The following is a 19,478-nucleotide window of genomic DNA, read 5'->3' as shown; positions in this document are numbered from 1 at the left end:
ACCGTAAGCATCAAACTTCTTTCTGACAAGCGAAATTTCAAGGTCTTTTGCTGATGTAGTGCCAATCAGTAAACTGGTGAGACTCAGATATTCCTAGCCGAAATGCTCTTTCCTAGACATGACGTTATAAAACAATATAAAGCAATATAAAGTGATGTAAAGTAATATATACCTCTGGGCCTGGCCTGATTACATTGCTTTATATTGCTATATATTACTTTATATCGTAATATACAGGAAAGAAGCATTGCCCTTGGAAAAAAATGCAATATATAGTCATATCTTAGTTTCACCGGTTTACTGATGGCCCGCCCGCCCGCCCGCCCGCCGGCCGCCCCGCCGCCGCCCACCCGCCCCCCGCCTACGTTTCAAACGCGGTCCCCGTTATCAATCCGTCACGGTGGCTGTATTTTTCGACGGGGTGGGTCCGTTCGTCTGGATGACGTTTCAGTGACTCTCACTCGGGCGCATTTTGAGTCTGCTGCATACGTGCAGTGTAGCGCATTCAGACGTCTCCAACGTCATCGAGAGGCTGCTCAACAAGGCTCTCCCCTCCCAACTGCTGCCTCGTGGGTCATGTCCAGACTAAATGATGATCCTCGATGATTTTCTTACACTGATGCTTCTTACACAGAAAATTTGTCTGCTTTGTCTGCGCCCTTTCTCCGCGGCGTCGCACTGTGTATTGGTACTAAAAGACCAGGTGCGCGAAATAAAGGACGTAGTATCGATGCGATTCTTTCTCATTTTGCTTCTCGACGCACACAGCTCGCAAGCACGTCAAATGATACGCACATCACGTTTGACATCATTATCGTTCGGACGGCAGGCCAAGTACTGTCTCAATATCTCAGATCGCTGTCTTCGGTATCATGAATCCTTCATTTTTGTAGCATTGAATATGCTGCAGAGGCGACAAGCTCATCTGCAAACCCACTTTGCTGTGAGGAAATCAAACTTTGACTCTGATGATCGTAAGTTGACCAATGTCTCTCCTGATGTGCTCCGACGACTTGCCAGTCGACTCGAACAAGGGTGTAAGCTGTCAAATCTTGACATGGATGAATGGAATGCGCTGAAACTCCTGCATCAAGTCAATACCATGTCTACTCGTAGCTAGTCCTGGATCACAGGCTTCGAAAATGTTTGTGAGGAACGAGATACGCAACTACTATGGTTATTTTGGTCTGCCACACATTCACGTTCAATCCAAACCCAGCGTATAGTCCTATCTTTCAGATTATGTATGGGGGCTATTTCATTGATCTTTCAGAGCGCTTACCTCGCACACCGATCCATCGTCATTTCTTGAACTCTGAAGTTGAAGTCGGGGACTGGCGCTTCCCAGCACCGCTACCTTCGATTAATGATATTCGTGCAAGGCGCTCCGGGGAATTTTCGTTCAATAGCTGTCCAAAAGATCAGTCGGACGCTCGATATGTAATTAAGTTTGTCTTTCTGGGCCATACCGCTAAGCTGGGTTTGAATCTCCGTCAGGACCTAACGGCCGTACATGCACAGGCGGACCGCAGCCGGAAAAGAAAATCGACGCCGTAGCTTCAAGCTTCGGCTGCCAGACCGCGGCAGTACTTGCGACATCTAGCTGGAGCCTGGGAAAATATTTGTGAAAACGTGTGGTCTCGACCATCGTGCGATGATATACATACATGATTCCGACGAAAATGAACGTATAACATATTTACCATACAAAGTCCTTCGGACCGCACTTAAACCCTCCATTTTCACCTCGTACCAGCGGAGCAATCAGTAGTCCCAGGGAAATTTCTCATGAATGTTTATTCAAAAAGAAAGTTTCGCCACTAACCTCCGATTCCCACCACTTACCTCCTTATACTCGGCACTGGAGCAGTTGCAGATGCACTGGCCACGGGCATCAAGCAGACGGGTGAGTCCCTGGCTTTGATTCGAGGCGCGCCCCTTCCTCCACTTTCTTAAGGATGTTTCTTTGGCACTTGTCAGAGGCTGGTTGTGAGCTATGCGCGTCCGCGCTGGCTTGGTGACTGCCGTCTACAAAAAGTTTCGTGCTTTCTAGCGATGAGCAAGGGAGTCGGGCATCTGGAGATGTTGTCAACTTGATGCGAGTAGACTACAGGACCTACGCACCTATGGTTTGATTGCGGTCTCTGGACCACTCCAGGAAGGCAGATTGCACTGGCTTTTGTCGGAGTTGCGATCATGATCATCTCTATTCCGCTAAATACGGCAATTGCACGGATGCTAAAGATGCAGGAGCAACAGATGAAGAACCGCGATCTTTTGGCCAATATCAAAAGGTACGTCAGCCTCGTGTACGCAGAGAATTTCATCAAGGATCGTCATTCATGCAGCATCGAGCGTTATGAATATGTATTCATCCGCCACGTTCTGCACGTGCGCAATGATCTAGAGCTGAAGATGTTGAAGAAAATTGGTATCGTAACGGCACGCATTGATTTCAAGGCAAAGTAGCCCATATTCATCCTTGCGCATCCATCAGGCCCTCAATACGACGCTTTGGGGCAGCATTCCTCGTGCGTCCCTTACCTTTGACTCGTTACTCACAACTAACAGACAGATCTCTCAGTAATCGTGACGTTTAGTTCTTTTGCTACCGCATCTGTGTTCTCGTCACGACCACTCACAGCCGGCGTCATCTTCCCTGCGATCTCACTGTTTATGCTTCTCCAATTTCCACTTGCTATGGTGAATCATAATCGTTCAACAATCGTTGACTGCGTCACAGTTTAGTCAAGTCACGTCGAACGTCGTCGAAGCCCTCGTTTCCGTCAAACATCTGTAAGGTTTCCTGCACGCTGAGGAGCTGCAGCAGAATGCCCTCGTGAAGGTGCAGAAAAGCAGTCTGGACGTCGGTGACGAGGTTGGCAATTCTCTAACTACTTATGATTGTTTTCACATTTGTGACAGGTGCTTTCAATCAAAAATGGCGAATTTTAGTGGAACAGACAAGATACATCAGCTGCTCTGGAAGATATAAACTTGACGGTACACAAGGGGGAACTCGTGGGTGTACTTGGTAGTGTGGGCAGCGGGAAGAGTAGCTTGTTGTCAGCGATTATCGGGGACGTGCGAAAGACAGAGGATGAGGTGGCTTTGTTCGGCAATGTAGCTTACGCTGCTCAGACTCCTTGGTGCGTCGCATATGCAGGATTTTCTAGCACGTTCACTCACAAGCGAATAGGATTCTTTCTGCGTTGGTTCAAGGTGATATACTTTTTTCACATGAGTACGATGAGGCGCTTTATAACCTTGTTATCGAAGGTGTGTACACGATTAACTGTGTTAGGTTTGGACTGACCCTTCTCTGCAGCTTGTGCTTTGAAGCCCAACTTAGATTTTCTCCTACAGGGTGATCTGACGGAGGTCGGTGAAAAGGGTGTGTTTCTGATTATCCTTTTGGCGACCCAATAATGCTTATGGCGTCCGTTCTATAGCCATTACTGTAAGTACTTCGGGATAGTAACGTATCAGCCAAAGGTAATTGATCTCTCAGCTCAGCGGTGCATCCTGCAGGGTTCTCCTTGGTGATGTTTTAGCTGCCATCTATTCCCACGTTGCCCGACACGTCTTTGGTGAGTAAGAGCATCCGGTCTCAGACTTCTTTCTTTTTAATGATACTATGTAACAGATCATGGGTCCTCAAGGCTTACTCGCAACCAAAGCGCGCGTTCTTGTCACTAACAGCATCTCGTATCTCAAGTATTTCGATCAATTTGTTTACCTGCGCCGCGGTATGATCTTGGAGAGTGGAAAATAACAAATAACTAATCAATACTTCAAGATCAAATTTTATTAAAGTAATTTATATTAGGATTAAGGGGAAGGTCACGGCAACGTTATTGCGATTATGGCCCACATCACAGACATGTCCGGAATATGGTGGGTACACATAGAGTTGAAACTGAGCGTTTCAAAGTTTCGATTTAGACAACGCATTAAACGTGACGTAACACGTCCGTGTCAGTTATTCTCACGACTGATTCTAAGTTGCTAACATCCACGAGAGCCAAGGAATTCCTCACTAAAGAGCTGTTTATTAAGAAAAATGTGGTACGAGGGACATGCACCCTCAACGTCTAACGTTGACGGGGTCGCCGCGCACCGACGATTCGGACGAACGCCTTGCATGAAGCTGCAAAGCATAATTGTTGCCACGCGACACAGCTACCTCCTATACAGGTCAAAATGACCCTTTCCTTACCTGTTGCACATGACGCGTAGTAGTACCTGGCGATTTTTAATTAGTGCTTCGGAAAAGAAAAAGAAAGTCGTTACTAGCAAGGGTCGGTGATACATGAGCTTGTCAAGATGACAGAAGAAAGTGGTAACCTACTCGTTAATCACGCCCACAAAGTGATCGAACAGGAAGTTTCCAATGCGAGTCTCGTGGCGGACGAGGAGCTCAGACGCGGTCCGTCCTATGATAAGTTAAGTTAGAAGAGACACAATTATACGTGCGACATAAGTTCACACTTTGGTCCCAGTAGATTTAAGGATCTTAACACAACTTTGGCTCACGTAAATAGGGAACGTCGCGTCAATGAATGTGATATCCTTCCATGTTACACTCGTACTATCAGTACACGATCTGTCGAAAATTTTAAAAATACAAACTTGATGACAGCACCGTTTCTTTAGCTCTTGAAACAAGCTGCACAAAGAATGCAGTTTCAGATGGTTACATAGAATGTCAGGTAGGGAGCTTCATCGCCGAGAAAACTCGACATAATTGTGTTCTCAAATAAGCGTTCGCTACAGACGCCGCTCGACCGCCTGCGCCGAGTGAACCAACTGACAAACCGTGCAATCCTTCGCAGTGATCATCTCTACAGCCAGACGTAAGCTCACTCTTTGCGTTGGCGAAAGTCGACGAACCTCCAGGCGATGTTCTTGGCGCCGCTGACGATAGCCAAACAGTCATCTCCGTTAACGACATAGCTGTTTTTGAAAAGCAACTCGGTGTCTGCAGCCGAAAATCCCTCCCTGCATACGTTCAGCTAAATAAAAACCAAATCAAGAGCTCAGTAACGCGCGTATGAATGGACACGACTATTCAAGAGTTTAAACAAAGTGTAATACACCATCGACACAGCATCAGACTCACGGCATTGTCAGAACCGGCCAGGATGATGATATTGTTCAAGATGTATATATTGCTTGATTCTGCAATACCAAAATTCCATGCGACAGGCTGCGGGAGACGATTGAAAATTAGCCAGGGAGCTCTCAAAAACGCATATTTACCTTATCTTCGTATCTCTGACGATCTCATTTGTAAAACATTTAAACAGTCAACCGTGAGGTATGTTTATCTGCTGCACAATATCCCACCACTAGTTTATTTCAGCACAACCAAAGAGTCGGAGGACTCTTACCTGTTGGCCACGTCCATCTACCCAACCCAGTCAGGGTCAGCATTACCGCGGAGCATGACGTTGTTTCCTCCAGTGAACAAGAACCTGATGAAATTATGGGATACGAAATGTTGAAACATGTTATTTGTGAGGGTGAAAACGCAATTGGGGACCGCACGCTGTAAGTCGTGTTAGCCTCGAACACAACTGACGCGTCAGACGTGTAGTCAGAAATTGCGACCATCAGGGCACGTATATTATCTGCATCTTCGGTATGTGGGACAATAAATATCGACCATGCGCCTGCAATGGCAGCATACCCAAGAAGAACAGAGAATGAGCGGCGTTCTTGCGACCATCATCCTGAAAATCCGAGCTGAGCTGAGGCGTCATAGGTTCTGGCGTAGAATGAGGGTATTATGTATGCGAGCCTCGATCGTTGTAGCCTTAGTAGGCACGGTATGGCTTGGAGCCCGGGATGAGGATTATGACATGGCATGCGTTGGGCATGCGAGGTTCCAACTTCCCGCAATCCAAATGGTCACGGTTTACAAGACGACTTCAGGCTGCTCCTGCTGATCGTCTGTCGAGAAAATGTTCGTGAGGTCATTGAAAAGCTAGTAGAGCATGTTTAGCATCAAGGTTTGCGAATGAAAGATTCTGAACAGACGGACCTCGAGAATAGGCATGATGTGTTCAGCTAGTTTCCATCGTGCTGTCGTGAGCCGACGTGTTTCTGCCATGAAAATCAGCCATGAGAGCACAATACTTATAATAAATCGCACTGAAAAGTAGACTTTGACATTTTTAGATGCCAGAATCGAAGGTCACGTATTCCACACGTGACGCTAAAACCGTCGTAAAACGCTCGAAGGCCAAAAGTTTAAAGCACTAAACATTGACACTGTTGCTGACTGGGTCTCGGGTCTGTATCAAAGTCTGAAAGTTTTCAGTTAGCACTCACTCGGTGATCCATGGCCCGGACTAAGCAAACGGCTCGTAGATCTAATGGCGGGAAGGCTCAAGGTCGTGTGTCAATCACGGATCCTGGAAAGCTGAAGATCAGAATACCAGCGCGGACAGTACGCGCTCATGTCGATGTATCTTCACCACATGAGGTGAAAAATGATGTACATGACGTTTATGATAACCTCAACGTATTCTAACTAACGTGTCTACGCAGTTCTGTGTCCTCTGTCGAGACGGCAGTGAAAACCTTGTCATCTTCACTTGCGACGAGTGCCCACGCGTCATTTGCACTCGTTGCATTGATGTTCCTTCAAATTATATCGAGGAATTGAAAAAAATGGACGTCAAATTTCGCTGCGTCCTTTGTCACACAGCGTTGATGAAGAAATTAAACGACCAGACACCGTACTATGCGAGTATTCTTACATCATATCCCCAGTCTTTTACTCACTATATACTTCAGGGATTTTTCAGGGACGCACAGCCCGTTCTCCCGTTCTTTCTGCCTGTTCGTGTGCAATTAGAGACATCCAAGCGTTCCGAGATATCTGCCTCGCATATCCTTATTATCCACTTTAAACTGGTTGACCACGTGACTACTGGGAGCCCGGTTGACATCATCCACCAATTTTTGGCGCCGTATTTTCCATATGGTGGTCTCCGCAAGCTCGACGTAGTCTTTGATCTAGGCACTTCTTCGAAAGTCAAAGGTTACAACGAACAATGCATGGAGCTCGCCAAGGACGTCGTCGAACAGGACCATTACAAGTCCGTATGTATTGTGATTACGACCCATACAGACGATGACCGCGGTGATCCGTTCATTGGCCGTAAAAAAGGAGACAAAAGCGGATACGTCTCTGCTTCTGTTCCTGAGGTAAGCTCCCTCTTGTTCGACCAATGATACGCTCAATATTTTCCCTGTCAGTTCTTGAACGTTCTCTTCAAGCCGTGGCAGGACGCAATCACACGCGCTAAAGACACGACGATGTTCTTCATGGGCTGCGGAGCCATCGTCAATAATACCGAATCATTTCGCGATCTGCGTCTGTCCGTTCTCAACTCCAAACTTTCATCTGCAATTGCATTCACAGCCCCGCACTTCCAACCGTCATTCACATGTCATTTGGTAGTCGCTTTTGCTGAGCATGTCCTCATCGAAGGTTTTCCCCTCCGTGAAGCATTCCCCGAGATTCTCGGTCACTCATACCGACTGGGAATGCACACAGACATAATTCTTATGACAAGATCTGAAACCAACGGCGCAGCAACGCTGCAATGCACCCGATATGCATGGTCCCACGCTACAGCTCGTCCATGGGGATCACTGCTTCCACTCCAATGCCCGCAATGCGGCTGCATAACCAAATGGAATTTCAGTCGTGACTCGAACAAGTCTATTTTTGTCTGTTCCTACAAGGATTGTGGTCGCGGTCGTGGCACGAAAAACCTTCCTCCCAAGAGGTACATCCTTCAGTGCCCAGAGGGCGCCAAGCGGCTCATCCCAGGGAAAAGGCACAATGCTGGATGGCTGGAGGTGCCTCTAGACTTTTCCCAACCTAACAAGGTAACCAAATTTTCAGACATGTAATAATAACATAATTCCAAATCTCTTCGCAACGCTCCACTCTTTAGATTCAAATTTCTGCCGGACTATCTCATTCTGTGACCTGGCGTCCGCTACAGATACAGCGCATGCAGCCTTCGTCGTAACACCAGAAAGCTCTCCAGTACTCATAGCTAAACACCCGGTTCTCGTTCTTGATCATCAGATATGCAATTAGTAACCAAGAGTATAAAATTATAAATAGGCGCTATTTGAGACGCGCAAGGGCCTTATACTGTTTGAGAAGTCGCTGGGACGATCCCCAACTAGACAGTCCCTCATCCTGCTCCGACTCAAGGCATACCGACCTTCTGCAAAGACCACGAAACTTCAAAAGGGGGTTTGAGGCCTAGGTAGAAAGTAAGAAATCCCAGAAAGTGAATGGTACGCGTTATCACCGTGGGCGTTGATGTGATCCGGTAGATATCCCATGGTTTGTTCTATGTGATCACATTCTTGGCATAGTGAGTAATTGTGACGCACATCTAACATCTCCCGGTACTGGAAGAACCAGTCCTCCAACAGTCCATTCTCCTCTTGCGCCTGGCCGCCCGCCCGCTGCAGGTCTGAAAGGCTGATAGTATCTGAAAACTTCGTATGAATCACAAGAAGTCCCTCTGGTGTCCAGGACGCGTTGTTCTGTTGGTTCCCTTTTTCATCACACGCGCCACCAAAATTTCACAAATCTCATTAGAATTGCACACTGCTGTAAGGGTGGAAACCCGCCAGGATATCAGCGGGAAACACTAAACGAATCAAGCCCATGGTGATAAATAGTGAATTTCCGAGTGTGATATAAAAGAGCAGATGGTGGTAAGTAGGTAACTAGTTAGATGGGGTGACGCTTACAGGGGCGCGCCCTTGACACCAATAAGATAAGATTCGGCGATGCTGAGCGGTCACATTTAGCAGCAGCAGGAATTTGGTTCTTGAACTCATTTCAGATTCGACAAGAATCCGAAACGAGTTTAAGGACCTCAGAATTGAATTGAAGTAAAATAGAAGCCCACCTTATGAGTCCCAACCACGGTTTGATGGTTCCCGGCATCCACTGATAGTTTCCTGCAGGGCCCGACTGAGCCGACTTCTCAAACAGGCGCCGTTCGAAGATCGACAGACATTCCAGGTCAACGTCCGTGTCGATCAAGTTGGTGCTTCTGCCGGTCTGCTTCAAAAGGGTCGTCCATGCGGCTTCAAGAATGGATTATTCCCGCACGTTCTATTGGTCCGAAAGGTCAGCAAGATCATCTATGCAGGCAGACGGCAAATACCACACCTCTTGCTCAAGGTGCTGTCTAGCTGCCCAATCATCAAACTTAGTCATCCGCTCTTTCTCCTCTTGTCTCCCCTCAGCTTCCTTTCCCTCTCGTTCTTCCTCTTCTCGCCTAAAACAAACTCAACATTGCATCACCTTGAATCAATGCAAGACTTACGTCCGCATCCCTCTCATTGATAAGAGGGAACGAAGGTTCCTCCTACAGTCATGAGTTAAAAGGGAGTGATCAGCGATGCTTACAATAATATCGTCTTGTCCACTAGGGACCTTCTTGCGTATGCATTTGATGTCGAGCTCGAGTTTTCGCATAAACTGTTAGCGGTGAGATAGTCCAGAAGAAATGTGTGGGAGTGCAAGTGTTTGATTCAGAGTCCGAAGTAAGGTGCTCATGCGCTCATGTTTGGGTTTTGTAGATTAGTAAGCTGCACCGCGTTGATGTCACAAACGTATTGACATGGCCCATCCTGAGTCCAAGCGATTGCCCACACGGATTCGTGCCCTGTCTTGATTGGTGCGAGGTTTGTCTCTCCGCTCTCTACATCCCGTTGTCTTGCAGTCCCATCGTCAGACCCGCTCAAGACTGGGCCAGGTGAAATTGACGCGGCCCTGCCGCGCCTGCCGCGGTCGTGACGCGCCTGTGACGCGGCACTGACGCGGCATATGTGACGCGGCACTGTAACAAATTCCTATGTACAAATCATGTTTACACAACTTCATATCGCATTCCAAACACTTTGAATCATCGTTAATGATCAACATATGAGTGTCTGCCTGCGTACAGGCTCTATAGTGCTGTATTCACCTCTCACCAAATTTACAGTGCTTGTCCTCTGCATTCATACTACTAGTATGCATCTTGCCGTCAGTCCTATATTGTTGCATTACCTCTAATTCGTTCATCTATGTTGGTTTTCAGATGCAGTGTCAAATGTTGTCTCACTGTGTCAAGCTTCGACCTCACCCTGCCAAGTTTGATCCACTCTCTATACCCTACACCAACACGTCGAGCCCCAACCATGGCATGTCAGAAGCCTCGTTTAGGCTGCGTCAAGCACTACTCACACCACGACAAGTTCTCCCAAATATCTTCGCAGTCTCTGTACTAATATCAACATCCACACTCTATGCCGCGTCGAGACCTACTACAGTGCCGCGTCAACCATAGCACATACCGCGTCAGTGCCGCGTCAAACAAGTTGTGCCGCGTCAGTTGCCGCGTCAAACCTCCTCCATGCCGCGTCAGTGCCGCGTCACAGGCGCGTCACGCCGCGTCAAACCTCGTCACTGCCGCGTCACGCCGCGTCAAACCTCGTCACTGCCGCGTCAAACTTCATTCATGCCGCGTCACAAGTAGCACATGCCGCGTCAAACCTCACCACCTCAACTGTCACACTGTCCGTATAACTTAGGTACATTTTACTTTACATCTGTCATAATAATTGATATTCTAACAGTGTTCCTTTTCATCCTGACAGAATTAGACGTCGTACACTGTAATTGTCCATAGGCAGTAATAAATTTATTTTACTAAGCATTCTTTCGTTGTCTCCTCTGGGCTCGAGAAACAACCGTTATTATCGCGCTTTTGTAAATCGTATCATGGCCTTTGTGAGTTCTTTAAAATACGGAGTAAACTTGTTATAACCATCTTTTAGCAATTAATCAAACATATATTCAACTTTTTCTATCCCAACGAGACAGAGAATCAAAATTATCCAGATCGGCCGGGTCCGCTGCTGAGTTTTGGGGACCTCATACCCTGCTATGACCGTTCAGGTGCGTCATCCGACATATTCTCCTTGTGAACTCAGATTTGACAAATAGAACTGCCTTTGGTGCATGCTTTCACTCTCGTGGTTGCTCACCGAAAGGCCAGTGATTTTGAAAAACGCATCGAAGCTCGAAACGAAGAATGGAACGATAGCATGCTGTTGAAGATGGCTTGGGCTGATCTCATGATAAGCTATCCTACCAATAGCTTCGTGGCTGATGTCGACCTCGAGTGTCTGACCGCACTAGAAGGAAGGATGTTCGAGGATTCCGAAGAAGCAGGACCTGCAGGCAACCAGCAGTGGGGTTTGGATGCTGGCCAACATCACAGGCGATGGAAATTGTATCTCGGAATTCCTGATGGATGGGTTTCTGCAAGAGATTATAGCGAGAGTGAACTTGAAGTGAGGAAGACATTACCTGCTCCGTTCGATAGATATCTAACTTATGTGATTGACAGCGCGGCCCCTTATTCAGTGATAACTCTGATGCTACATCTTTGGAGTCTGCAGACGAGCTATCCGAAGCTGTAGTTCCTTGTCTGCCGGCCGAAGAATGTCCGCCCGTTAAACGTCGATGTGCTCCACAGGCTCGAAGGGTCCAGAGAGGGAGGAAAAGAAAATAGTCATTGGCTTATGTATACCTAGTTGTACATGGCTCTGAGGCAAATAAAATAACAAAAGAGTGGTCGTGAACTCATCCAACTTGATCTGGAAGTTGAATATAGAATATAGGAATGGCGCGTCAGTGGTCGCGTCAAGGATCGTTAGTGCCGCGTCAAGGTTCGTCAGTGCCGCGTCACATGCGCGTCACGCCGCGTCACGGCCGCGTCACGACCGCGGCAGGCGCGGCAGGACCGCGTCAAAATAGCTACGCCCCTCACTGACCGTCTCCACTCCAGCAGACAAAAAGCACTCCCTTCAAGTTTGTATGCCCCATCCATTTCACGATGACTTTGCATGTGTCCATCTCCCACAACCTCACTCCGCCATCCTCACTCCCGCTGACCACTTTCTTCCCGTCCGGAGATAATGCTATGGTCCATACCACCAGTCGTCTCCTATCTATTTTCCACTCTTCCATACCCGCAGCGAGCCGTCCAATGAACAAGTCAATATCCATTGTCCGCCTGGTAGATGTATGGCACCGTAGACCCAACTGTTGTGTCCCTCAAATTTCTGGCGAAGCATTATCCTCTAGGTCTCCTGTCTTCCAACGATGGGTGAAGACATCTGGGCGGAGCTCTGTTTCAGCTTTCATCTGACAAAGTCCAAAATTATCACTTACAATGATATGTTCTTCGGCAGGTCACGATGCGTTAATATCAAGACACGGCGAGCGTTAGGTCAAAAGTGCACTGGAAGTTTGAGCTGGCATGTCGTCGTGTTCGCTTCAGAGCTTCTAGCAGGTTGTGAAGCGCCCAAGCCTCGTTCCTGATCAACCTCGCCGTCCTAACTCCCATGTTCATTGTCTGTCCATAAACCAAATTGCGCCTCACTACCCTTGCTACACCCATCGTTCCGAATACGCAACTGAAATACAATATCAACACTGTCAACGAATACATTATAAAGCGTATACCAGTCCGCGACTTTGCGTCTGGTGCTGTTGCTGTGTTTTTGACTGGTTCTACTGGTTATCTTGGGGCTTTTGTGTTGTGTGATCTCCAGCGCCCTGATAGGATTTGGAAGGTCATCTTTCTCGTGCGTGCGCCCAATACTGAACAAGGTGCGGCGCGCCTTAGAGAAGGGTCCAGTCACCGGGACGTTTGTGATGAGCAGTGGCTCACCTCGGGTAGATTCGAGGTGGTGGTTGGAGACGTTGGCCTTGGTTTGTTTAGTATGGGCGAGTCTGATCACCAGTCGCTGCTGAGGCGGACGTCATCTTGCACAGTGGCAGCCTGTGAGCTACTCTATTTTCTCACATGCATACGGTGATGTATTGCGCAGGTGCACTGGCTATACCCACAGGAAAGGCTTCGTGCACCAAACGTGATTGGTACCTTGACTGCTGCAGAACTCGCCTCGACGAAAAAGCAGAAGCTGCTTGTTTTCGTTTCATCAACATCAGAGATTGACATGACTGAAGGACAAGACCAGGTATAGACATATTGATAGGGAGTTTAATGTTGCATCTTTCTTATCTCGTCCTTCGTAATTTAGGGTCGCGCATCAACGACTCGGACGAACGCCTTGCCTGCAGCTGCAAAGCATAATTGTTCCTACGCGACACCGTTACCTGCGGGCTTCACGAAAGATACTATTGGCGCTACGCTTAACCTTGGAGTTGCCAAAGAATACCAGAGATCTGATAGACGAGATTTTCATACTAGGGAAAATAATTGGAAAGTGCTTATTTCATCACTGCGTCCTCTTTCTCACTTCCGACTCAGGTGCTTTTAGCACCGATATTGCAATAATTCAGGCAGTTGGATTCATGCACACGCGATGTATCGGACTACGATAAGTTTGTTCAAGTGAATTCTAGACTAAGTGCGGTTCGCCACAGCTCCAAGGTTGGTATATCACCACGGACTCAGACAAGAGCGAACAAGACGCTTAAAACCCTCGTGGATGGCACCTGAGAAAAACGCAGATTACATCTGGGAAGCATTTGACATGAATCTAGACTTTACTCATATCATAGCAGCGCCAGAACTTCATATCAATCCTTTTATTACGACACAATCCTGGCAACAATCTATGTATCTGTTTTTGCCAACGAATGCGATGGTTTCCGATCGGATATGTTATCACATGAACACAAAGTACTTTAGTTAGAGTGAATTAAATTTTGACTATGGACCAGATGCGTGTTAAGAAGAGGGTGCACTGAAAAGGAGGATGACTTACGGCGAGTTGAGCAACTGGCTTGTTTTGCAGCGTGGTTCCGATCATCCACAGGGTTTGCATTCTGAGTGCGTCGCTCGTAGTGGATGCTAGGATGAGGTTGTGTAGGTATTGCGATATCCCCAGTTTCGTTAGGTCTGTGTCATACCATTTGTTAGATTGAACATCAATCAATCGACAGCACTAGTATCCAGTTGCCTATCAATTGCTGGCACCATTGCGCTATGCTTGAAATCAGGAGACCAGGAACGTCTTGATGAAATAATGTACTGGAGTTTCGCTTACTTGAAGATCACCCCTCGAGTGTAGATGCCAAGGTGTTTACTGGCTGAGTGTACTTTATCCATTACAGGTCAGAATATCAATTCGATGAAACAGTGGCTATCGCTAGTGACTCCGGTATTTCTCAATGCTCTAGTTCAATTGGCAAGAGGAATTATGCCAATGCAACCTACTTGGAAGAATCAATAATATTGTTGCCTTTCCTGAGGAGAAACCGCCCCCCACAAGGCGCGTGAAGCTGGCAGTCGGTTTGCCTTCATCCGCATCAGTGACGCCCGTTACATCCCCTGCTGTGACCTGTCGGTCTTGTCGAAGGAGGGCCATTTGTATTCAGTTTATCTCGTGGAAACTGGTCAGACGAAGGCGTTTGTAATACAGTGGCTGAAATCATTGGAGCGTACTAAGAATAGACGCGCACCTGTGTTATATGATGTGGGTGATAAACTTCAGTCCCAGCTGAAGTCCGCCTTGTTACATAATACGACGAGCCAGATGTTCTGTGAGTAGTATTTGTTATTTGTTATGTATGTACTACCGTGACATAAGTCTACAAACATACTACACCAACCTTAGCTAGTGTAGCTGTCCTTGTTTTGACCGGGCCTAGTCTCTCCACTATCCTCGTGGTTTGCCTTATTACCGCTATCACCTCCATGTACATTGTATCCATCACCTGCGTCCGCCTTGGCCGACCGTTCATACTGCTTCTCCTTTCCCGCACAGCTCGTATAGTCGACTCGACAATTATCTTTAACTGATGTCTTCATTGCTCACACCCAGTCTTAAGCCGCCTCGAGTATTCGCACTCAAACTGCGTGTTGTTCGTTGGCCGTTCCGCTCGCGAGTCAGCTCCTGCCTTTCCATTCTTCCTACCTTCGACTTCTTCAAAGAGGTGCCACCCGGGGACTTTTTAGATGACATGGATGTGATATTAGATGCTCGGGTATGTATCTTATTGCGTTATTCCTGCTAAACATGTAGATTTGATTTCGTCATGCCACAACCACCACACCGCTTCTACCCAGACACACCATTCCAACCCTCGAGCACCTTCCAAGTTCCATATACCAACCACACTCTCCAGCATTACTCCAGCATCCAACTGCATCCACCGCCCGCGCACCCTCCAGCACCCCGCTATGTTCCCACCATCTTTTACGGCACAGTCGCTGACCTCGTCACCGGTCGTCTATGCTCTCACTCTCACTGTGTAGTCTCATGCGCTGGCAAGTATATTCTCCCTTCTCTTGTTTTATTTTACCAAGGACATTAAATAGACTGCTCCATCATCCCATCTGTCCACTTGGCACATCCGATCTATCGCACATGTTTTTAGGACTCTCCGTCACGTATCTCACTCAACAACCCATCCATCTGCAGAGGCCACGATCTCTGATTTTCTCAACACCCACTGCCTCCAACCGCTTCTTGCCTCCGTTTTGTCGCTGTGCCGTTTTCCCTTATTGCTCCTCATCATCTTCGAGCATCTCCTGCCATGTTCACAACTATTCATTTATCATTTAGCCTGCTGTGGCTACTGACGCTTTCTCATAGGCCGTCGCTGCCTTGGCTGATCCAACTTACCACACACTTTTGTACCCGCTGTTTAGTGACGACAAGTCAGCCGGCTGGTTCATCCGTATTTGCGTACGCTTTCCAATGTATTGTGGTCATCATACTGGTGAGAAACTCGCATTATAATCCTACCACTACTCACCAGCCAGGCTCCGAGATCCTTCGAGTCTTGTGAGAATCAAGTTACAAATGCCCACCATGATGGCGAACGCACGTAGGCAGAATGGTTACGAGTCTAGGTTCTATTCTGGGCATTAGGAACTTCTTGGTTGCCGGCCACATGCTCTGGACTCTGCATTGGCGCCTTTAAGGACCTCACTTCACATGATCAATATAAACTCATTCGATTATTCTCTTGAAATGCAGCACTGAAGACTAATAGTAGTGCGTTCCAACTCTCAAGTCTTCCAGATTTCAGACTTCGGCTTTCTGGATTCTGAGATGATATGGAAATCCATCACTGAAGTAGACCGCGACAGACGTGCGTGTATCAGTCAAATGTCAGTAACCAGTATTCAATTCCAAATCTAGTTGATTTTCTGTTATCGATGGCTTATGTCGTCCCTCGGCGTCATTCAGCGTTCCATTTGTCCTCAATATGCACCAGCACTAACTACTGGTAAGAAACCATGGTTATTTTTGTCAGTTTATGACAACTCGAGCAAGACACGTCAGAACTCTGGAAGCGACAGGTAACAAAATTCCATGGAGGACCAAGAAAGCGAAGAAAGGTCACGGTAGCACTGACGGCATCTCGAGATGACTCGGATGCCCGCGAATGCAGTCACTCGTTCGGAAGAAAGGAAAACAACATTGCGCCGGGAGGAGTCAGACTACAATGTAGAAATGGTTGTTTAGCGACAAAGAAGATATACAGTCGTCGAAACAATATATGGAAGACCTGATTTGCAGACCGGGAGTACGATGATACCGCCTGACCGTGACTTTGTCAATGTGTATATTATAAATATAAGCATGCTCGACTCCATGGTTCGTTTGGAGCACTGGGAGGTTCCAGTTATTAGCAGTTGATCCTCATTCACCGTTTGGTAACACCGCAACAGCGGTCACGGTTGTTGTATTTCCGGAGACAACTTGGATCCGGGTCTGACATTGGTATTGACGAGCTCTGGTGCGTGGTCTGGTCCGATATCCTTCATCGTTGTGTACTCAACTGACATAGTATCTATTAGGGGGGTCGTTGATCCTGTACGCACATACCCTCAATCAATGATAATCGATAAAGTCTTACACTGCCTTTCCAGCGTGATAGTCCAGCTTTGGATTTGTCTGATCGTCAACCGGTCACGCATTCATGTTTGGCACGGTGTCAGACTCACGGACCTCTCATCACAGATCGACAGTATTGGATTGATGGACTGATGACGTGCAGCAAAATGGCATCAGAATTCAACCGAGGAAACAGATGGTTCTAAAAGTTGTTCCGTCTTTTGCTGTGTTCAGTCATCCCTCTGTTTGGGGATCCAAGCGCTAGATGGTGGTATATCTCACCCAGAACAGTTCGACCTGTAATTTAGTAAAACCTTTCTTAGCGAGATGGGTGTTGCGGTCATAGCATCAACATACCTCTTGTACATCCAAATGTAAGTGCTGGAAATATTTATAGGTTATCGATATTGTCATGCTCACCCCAATCATACGTCACTCCAACAGAGGCGGCAACTGCGGAATCACAGTAAAGGTTAGATCGAGACATCCGAGTCAGCGTTAACAGCCGACTGTTACGAACCTACAAAATAGCTAGAAATGCGCCACGAAGTGATCTACAGCCACCAACTGAGACTACAGTCATCTTGTTGGAGGATGGATCTGAGGGTGCGGCGGACTTGGTGGACGTCACGTATGTCGATGACATTTGTGCTAGATATACCACCATCTAGTACTTGGATCCCCAAACAGAGGGATGATTGAACACAGCAAAAGACGGAACAACTTTTAGAACCATCTGTTTCCGCTGGGTGCGACACTGCGACCACTATATTTCAGCTTCGCATGCATGATAACTGTGTGGATGTTTGACGGACCGGGTAAAATCAGTGGGAGACAAGGATGAATCGATGACGTTTGATACTAATTTTACTCAGGCTGGACAAGTATACTTGAGAGAAGAAAGGAAGACTTGGAAAGGCGGATTCGGGTAAGCCTCCGTAAGTAAGATGAAAGCTAATTTGCTTTCGTGTTGTGGTGGGGAAGGTCTGATTGTGTCAGACTGCATCTGCAGTCTGAAGCGTAGCGTTCTGACTCCGGTGTTTGAAGTTATAAAAGAAAAATGGTTGGACGCAGAGGGGACAGACCCTCTAAGTCCGGGATGAAAGGGACCGCGAAGGAACGAGACCAACTCAAAAACACGCTGGTGAGATCGAGGGAGGTGGGTAGGTAACTAAAACTTTGACTGAGGAAACGGAAGACGATACTAGTAGGGAAACGATGCAAAGAAGAATCTGGAGGATTTTTTGAGATATGTAAAACGAACCCCAGATCAATGTTATTGGTGGAACCCCTCGTATATCCCAACTAGAAATGTACGCGTATCGGCATATACATATCTTCTAGGATTGAATATTGACCTTGGACGTCAGTGGCTAGTTGATTATATCATTCCACCATGCTCATGATCAGGGAATCACAAGATCACAACTGATATGAATCCTCTAGATTCCTCGCTATATAGAATCGTTAGCATGATATATATTAATCAATACATATCACACGACAGCCGCTTCAACTGACCACCTAACCAAGGGGAAGCAAACTAGCATCTACAACACCAATCTCGTCCGCTGCATCATCAGAATCATCCTAGGAATGCATGATGGGTGTCATAAAACCTACAGACAGTTAACTTAACTCGCACGGACATGAAGACAAGACTTACCAGTCTGAGCTGATTTCAAGATTCCGAATGGTTTGACCAAATTCAAGAACGCAACGATGCGGTTCGTTTTTGCAGTGAGCTCGACAATGACGCTGTTCTCGCTCACATCGACGATCTTTGCTCCAAATTGGTCGGATAAGACGGAGATGGATTGGAGGTGCTGATGTTTAAGGCGGAGGGCCTCGGATGGCGTCAATGGGGGTGGATTATACGGCTCTGTGTGAGAGTTAGGGTGGGCACCACGCTCGAAATTGTGAGCGAGCGTGGTTTCTTTTTCAAGTTCGGTCTCCCGATGAGGTGACCCCGTGGGACCCCGCCTTGGTTGAGTCCATGAGAGGGTCCACCCACGAGTTGATCCTCTAAGTACTCGGGACCAAGGATAGACACTTTGACTCTACGAGGAGTCATTTACGTGTGATAACACCCGGGCGACATCCTTCCCTATTTCAGCTGCATAGTAACCACCACAAACATGGAGTTGGTTGGTCTGCAACGTGACTAGATCTCTCCGAATGCCCGGGAAATGTTTACAGGCTGTGTGGAGCATGAGCTTATTATATCTATGAGTTAACGAAGATTTATATATAGTATACTAGCTGTTCCGCCTACATTATACGACCTTTGCCGTACGTCTGACCATGACCCGTTTTTGACCATGTTTCAAAACGGGTTGTGCTTTGCTTCAGTCATGATGCATGATCTTCTCCCAAAATGGTGTACTACTACTAGGAACATTAACAGACATTTCGAGGTACGATGTTTTGAAACTCTCAAGTACTAGAGGGTAAGTAGATTCAGAGATTCAGAGCCTCGGGTACGACGTTCGCGAGCAAATTTCAAACCCAGCACGGTCAACCTTTGACAAGCTACAGTCCGTACCACG

At 47.2% G+C, this 19,478-nt stretch overlaps 6 protein-coding genes across 6 annotated transcripts; 3 read left to right on the top strand and 3 right to left on the bottom strand.

Moving 5' to 3' along the window:
* Positions 1–2,196: 2,196 nt before the first annotated feature.
* Positions 2,197–3,812, top strand: F5891DRAFT_1254085 (uncharacterized protein; the record flags this gene model as incomplete). The annotated part of the gene is made up of 12 exons (XM_041369940.1): positions 2,197–2,294; positions 2,349–2,436; positions 2,498–2,531; positions 2,576–2,703; positions 2,744–2,779; positions 2,831–2,878; positions 2,956–3,149; positions 3,200–3,279; positions 3,329–3,394; positions 3,453–3,460; positions 3,555–3,590; positions 3,647–3,812. 12 exons carry the CDS (start codon positions 2,197–2,199, stop codon positions 3,773–3,775), a joined length of 945 nt encoding a protein of 314 aa, XP_041220632.1. The 3' UTR covers positions 3,776–3,812.
* A 546-nt stretch (positions 3,813–4,358) lies between these two features.
* F5891DRAFT_984512 (uncharacterized protein) lies at positions 4,359–6,061 on the bottom strand (the record flags this gene model as incomplete). The annotated part of the gene is made up of 12 exons (XM_041377451.1): positions 4,359–4,436; positions 4,537–4,591; positions 4,646–4,669; positions 4,894–5,015; positions 5,123–5,209; positions 5,263–5,277; positions 5,394–5,410; positions 5,440–5,477; positions 5,585–5,633; positions 5,693–5,748; positions 5,925–5,989; positions 6,047–6,061. The coding sequence occupies 12 exons, from the start codon at positions 6,059–6,061 to the stop codon at positions 4,359–4,361; spliced, it is 621 nt and encodes a 206-aa protein (XP_041220631.1).
* A 285-nt stretch (positions 6,062–6,346) lies between these two features.
* Positions 6,347–8,293, top strand: F5891DRAFT_984511 (uncharacterized protein; the record flags this gene model as incomplete). The annotated part of the gene is made up of 4 exons (XM_041377450.1): positions 6,347–6,454; positions 6,556–7,218; positions 7,270–7,908; positions 8,153–8,293. The coding sequence occupies 4 exons, from the start codon at positions 6,347–6,349 to the stop codon at positions 8,291–8,293; spliced, it is 1,551 nt and encodes a 516-aa protein (XP_041220630.1).
* Positions 8,294–11,098: 2,805 nt separating this feature from the next.
* Positions 11,099–11,808, top strand: F5891DRAFT_1115432 (uncharacterized protein). Its single transcript, XM_041363779.1, has 2 exons — positions 11,099–11,397; positions 11,454–11,808. The coding sequence occupies exons 1-2, from the start codon at positions 11,149–11,151 to the stop codon at positions 11,616–11,618; spliced, it is 414 nt and encodes a 137-aa protein (XP_041220629.1). The 5' UTR covers positions 11,099–11,148; the 3' UTR covers positions 11,619–11,808.
* A 369-nt stretch (positions 11,809–12,177) lies between these two features.
* F5891DRAFT_1060040 (uncharacterized protein) lies at positions 12,178–12,707 on the bottom strand. Its single transcript, XM_041362855.1, has one exon. It carries the CDS (start codon positions 12,558–12,560, stop codon positions 12,318–12,320), a length of 243 nt encoding a protein of 80 aa, XP_041220628.1. The 5' UTR covers positions 12,561–12,707; the 3' UTR covers positions 12,178–12,317.
* Positions 12,708–18,519: 5,812 nt separating this feature from the next.
* On the bottom strand, positions 18,520–19,003 carry F5891DRAFT_1194556 (uncharacterized protein; the record flags this gene model as incomplete). The annotated part of the gene is made up of 3 exons (XM_041367950.1): positions 18,520–18,548; positions 18,596–18,912; positions 18,963–19,003. The coding sequence occupies 3 exons, from the start codon at positions 19,001–19,003 to the stop codon at positions 18,520–18,522; spliced, it is 387 nt and encodes a 128-aa protein (XP_041220627.1).
* Between the last annotated feature and the right edge of the window lie 475 nt (positions 19,004–19,478).

Source organism: Suillus fuscotomentosus, assembly GCF_016647785.1.
Source record: "Suillus fuscotomentosus strain FC203 chromosome Unknown F5891scaffold_71, whole genome shotgun sequence".
NCBI classification, from domain to species: domain Eukaryota; kingdom Fungi; phylum Basidiomycota; class Agaricomycetes; order Boletales; family Suillaceae; genus Suillus; species Suillus fuscotomentosus.
Note: the sequence above shows the minus strand (reverse complement) of the source record. Positions and strands in the feature narration are given on the sequence as shown.